The following is a 3,832-nucleotide window of genomic DNA, read 5'->3' as shown; positions in this document are numbered from 1 at the left end:
CATGCATGTATTATAAATTTAACGTCTATGGATTTTTGCATTATTTTGTACATATGAACAGACCTTAATGTTACAACAAGCATAATAACAATATGCACTCCCAAGTGCCAACTTTAAAAGTAACGTCTTCTTAATCCAACAAATATGCTGAACATTTTGTAGTTTAATAACTGACCAATCACATTCGCTGATCATCTCAAGCCACAACGGGGTAGGATGCACATGTAGCAATACCTGCAGTTCAAGAAGGCATTAACAAAAGATCCAAATGTGAAGATTTGAGTATCACATATAGTAATGGTGAAGATTGGACATTTTGTTTCGATTTAATCCAACTAAACAAAGGCCTAATCAACTTAATAGGCTCCAAGGGATCCATAATGAATGAAATAAACCCAAAAGAGGATGGATCTTACCATATTTGACTGGCACTGTTTACGTACGAGATTAAACAAGGATCACAACAAAAAACACTCTCATGCCAAACTCTAGTTATACAAATGCAATTTGTGAAAGTTGATGAGGTTAAATACTAATCTTTACTTTAGCAACCCTCTCATATCATGATCTTGGGGGTAGACACTTTAGACTCTTCCTTGGCTGTGTCACCTGGAAGAAGGAACATAATTCAAACCAGTTAGTGAACACACAGCTAATCTCCAAAGGCGACTTCTAATCATGATCATATCGATTCTAACCCTGCTTTGTCTTTATATTTGTAATTGATGCGAGCATACATGACTCTTTATCAAACCCCACAAAGGTAGCCTACTTTATATTTGCATATCCAGTCAAAAAAGTAGAGATTTATCGAAATTGTGATCCCTGATTCCACATTATCAACAACACCAGTAGTAGTTCATAGTCTGTTTCTATTCAACAGGTAATAAATAAGAGAGGGTTGGAGACTAGTAATTAACCTGACTGAGTGGTTGCTGTGACTTCACCATAGATGGCCTTGAGCGTGGAAAGAGGAACAACCGCGGAAGCACCAGCGGAAGCAGCTTCAGCAAAGAGCTGCTGTTTCCACTCCCACATAGTGACTTTCATCGCCTTGTTAGACTTGGAAAGCGAATCCTTCTGCTCTGCTAAAGCCTCANGATCTTGGGGGTAGACACTTTAGACTCTTCCTTGGCTGTGTCACCTGGAAGAAGGAACATAATTCAAACCAGTTAGTGAACACACAGCTAATCTCCAAAGGCGACTTCTAATCATGATCATATCGATTCTAACCCTGCTTTGTCTTTATATTTGTAATTGATGCGAGCATACATGACTCTTTATCAAACCCCACAAAGGTAGCCTACTTTATATTTGCATATCCAGTCAAAAAAGTAGAGATTTATCGAAATTGTGATCCCTGATTCCACATTATCAACAACACCAGTAGTAGTTCATAGTCTGTTTCTATTCAACAGGTAATAAATAAGAGAGGGTTGGAGACTAGTAATTAACCTGACTGAGTGGTTGCTGTGACTTCACCATAGATGGCCTTGAGCGTGGAAAGAGGAACAACCGCGGAAGCACCAGCGGAAGCAGCTTCAGCAAAGAGCTGCTGTTTCCACTCCCACATAGTGACTTTCATCGCCTTGTTAGACTTGGAAAGCGAATCCTTCTGCTCTGCTAAAGCCTCGACATACTTCTGCTGTTGATCAGATCTCAATCCCAAAACCACAAACGATACCCCAAGACAAGTGTTTATGACAGCATTGTTGTTTATTGCTTCCGATAGAAACATCGCAATCTTATTCGCCATTTCTGCGCTTAGCCATTAAGCCATCAATAGCAAATCCAAAACTCTTAAGATCATCAAATAATACACGACAATATGACCNTACTTTATATTTGCATATCCAGTCAAAAAAGTAGAGATTTATCGAAATTGTGATCCCTGATTCCACATTATCAACAACACCAGTAGTAGTTCATAGTCTGTTTCTATTCAACAGGTAATAAATAAGAGAGGGTTGGAGACTAGTAATCAACCTGACAGAGTGGTTGCTGTGACTTCACCATAGATGGCCTTGAGCGTGGAAAGAGGAACAACCGCGGAAGCACCAGCGGAAGCAGCTTCAGCAAAGAGCTGCTGTTTCCACTCCCACATAGTGACTTTCATCGCCTTGTTAGACTTGGAAAGCGAATCCTTCTGCTCTGCTAAAGCCTCAACATACTTCTGCTGTTGATCAGATCTCAATCCCAAAACCACAAACGATACCCCAAGACAAGTGTTTATGACAGCATTGTTGTTTATTGCTTCCGATAGAAACATCGCAATCTTATTCGCCATTTCTGCGCTTAGCCATTAAGCCATCAATAGCAAATCCAAAACTCTTAAGATCATCAAATAATACACGACAATATGACCAAAACCAACAGTTCTAAAAATACAAAAACTCATCGATATCCAAAACTCATGTTATGTAAAACAGTTCTAGAAATTCAAAACTCAAATCTACTTCAAATCAAAAGAAATCGTAATCTGTTTATTATCGATATGCTTCAGATTCTTCTGAGTTCTAGAAATTCAAAACTCAAATCTACTTAAACTAGCTAATGCAATTATAAGCAAGACACTGATGTTATAAATATGATTCATATACATCGAACGAACACCAAACAGAGAAAAAAAAAAAAGAAGTCGACAGAAACATCACAATCACTAATTCATTATGAGCTAAAGAATAATCAAATACATATTGCAAATTTGATATGACCGAAACCTTTAAGAGAATATAACTCCAAATTGCAATATCATCTCAAATCTCAATTATAAAGCCACTAATTGATACATAAGGAAGCAACTGAGTTTTATAAACTATGGAGCTACCAAGAATAATGAAACCATGACAATATGATACCTTTCTCAGTTTCAGCAAACAGTCTAAAATCTAAATTGATAAAGGGAAAAATAGATTGAACCTTACTTAAAGCCAATTAGAGGTTGAAGAGATTGTGAAACCAGCGAGATTGAGAACCAGCGAATCGTCTCTGGCGGCTAGAGAGAAGAAGAGAAAGAACCGAGAAAGAAAAAAGAAAATTTTGTCGATGAATCAAACTGTGTCGTTTTGTTTAGAGGAAAAAAATGAAGCTACTTTGCTCTAAACCAATTTATGTTCTAAAATCCAGCATGCAGGTATTATAAATTTATCGTCTATGGTTTTTGCGTTATTTTGTACATATGAACAGACCTTTATGTTACAACAAGTCCCAAGTCCCAACTTTAAAGTAATGTCTTCTTAATCCAACAAATATACGAACATTTTGTAGTTTAATCCAACAAATATACCAACCACATTCGCTGAACATCTCAAGCCACAACGGGGTACGATGCACATGTAGCAATACCTGCAGTTCAAGAAGGCATTAACAAAAGATCCAAATGTGAAGATTTGAGTATCACATATAGTAATGGTACTGTTATTGTTTCATAATGGTTAAAGAACTTACCACACATGTTCTTTCCCATCTCCATCTTGAAGTAACCTTTGTCACCCCAATCAGCTCCCCATGAGTTCTTTATAAGCCAATATGGTACACCGTCTTCAACTCCATAACCAACCGCCAAAACCGCGTGGTTCACATCCTATTGCCACATTCGAAAAAACGAATTGAACACTAAGCTAAGTGCCTAAGATGATCTTATTTGAAACAATTGAAGTCTATTTAGCATTTTGATGAAAAAAAGTCTTACCATTGGAGTACTTCCACAGTGATCACTAGTGTAAACTCCACTCTTGTAAAGTCGGAATGAGTTCACAACCTCGAATGCTATGCTTACTGGCCGTACCAATCCAACCGCATGCTTCAGTTCATCTTCAGCACCCTGTTGTTG

The 3,832-nt window shown here is 37.7% G+C and overlaps 3 protein-coding genes across 5 annotated transcripts in view; all 3 read right to left on the bottom strand.

The window, feature by feature from the left end:
* Positions 9–3,059, bottom strand: LOC104762143. 3 transcript variants are annotated; one of them, XM_010485377.2, is made up of 5 exons: positions 2,925–3,032; positions 2,162–2,289; positions 921–1,095; positions 544–609; positions 9–234 (listed from the first exon to the last, which is right to left on the bottom strand). In XM_010485377.2, the coding sequence occupies exons 2-4, from the start codon at positions 2,285–2,287 to the stop codon at positions 557–559; spliced, it is 354 nt and encodes a 117-aa protein (XP_010483679.1). In that variant the 5' UTR covers positions 2,288–2,289; positions 2,925–3,032; the 3' UTR covers positions 9–234; positions 544–556. The 3 variants fall into 3 exon arrangements, with proteins under 3 accessions (XP_010483679.1, XP_010483680.1, XP_010483682.1); XM_010485378.2 differs by having other exon boundaries at positions 2,920–3,021; XM_010485380.1 differs by lacking the exon at positions 921–1,095 and having other exon boundaries at positions 1,987–2,289; positions 2,925–3,059.
* Positions 1,451–1,791, bottom strand: LOC104762142. The gene has a single exon (XM_010485376.2). It carries the CDS (start codon positions 1,754–1,756, stop codon positions 1,451–1,453), a length of 306 nt encoding a protein of 101 aa, XP_010483678.1. The 5' UTR covers positions 1,757–1,791.
* LOC104762144 (thiol protease aleurain) overlaps positions 3,112–3,832 on the bottom strand; it is a 3,857-nt gene continuing 3,136 nt past the window's right edge. The window contains exons 6-8 of the mRNA XM_010485381.1: positions 3,692–3,823; positions 3,448–3,583; positions 3,112–3,345 (exon numbers count right to left, since the gene is read on the bottom strand). Of these exons, the coding sequence (XP_010483683.1) occupies positions 3,308–3,345; positions 3,448–3,583; positions 3,692–3,823 (306 nt within the window). The 3' untranslated portion in view covers positions 3,112–3,307. The remainder of the gene's footprint in view (positions 3,346–3,447; positions 3,584–3,691; positions 3,824–3,832) is intronic.

Source organism: Camelina sativa, chromosome 18 (assembly GCF_000633955.1).
Source record: "Camelina sativa cultivar DH55 chromosome 18, Cs, whole genome shotgun sequence".
In the NCBI taxonomy this organism is placed as follows: Eukaryota; Viridiplantae; Streptophyta; class Magnoliopsida; order Brassicales; family Brassicaceae; genus Camelina; species Camelina sativa.
Note: the sequence above shows the minus strand (reverse complement) of the source record. Positions and strands in the feature narration are given on the sequence as shown.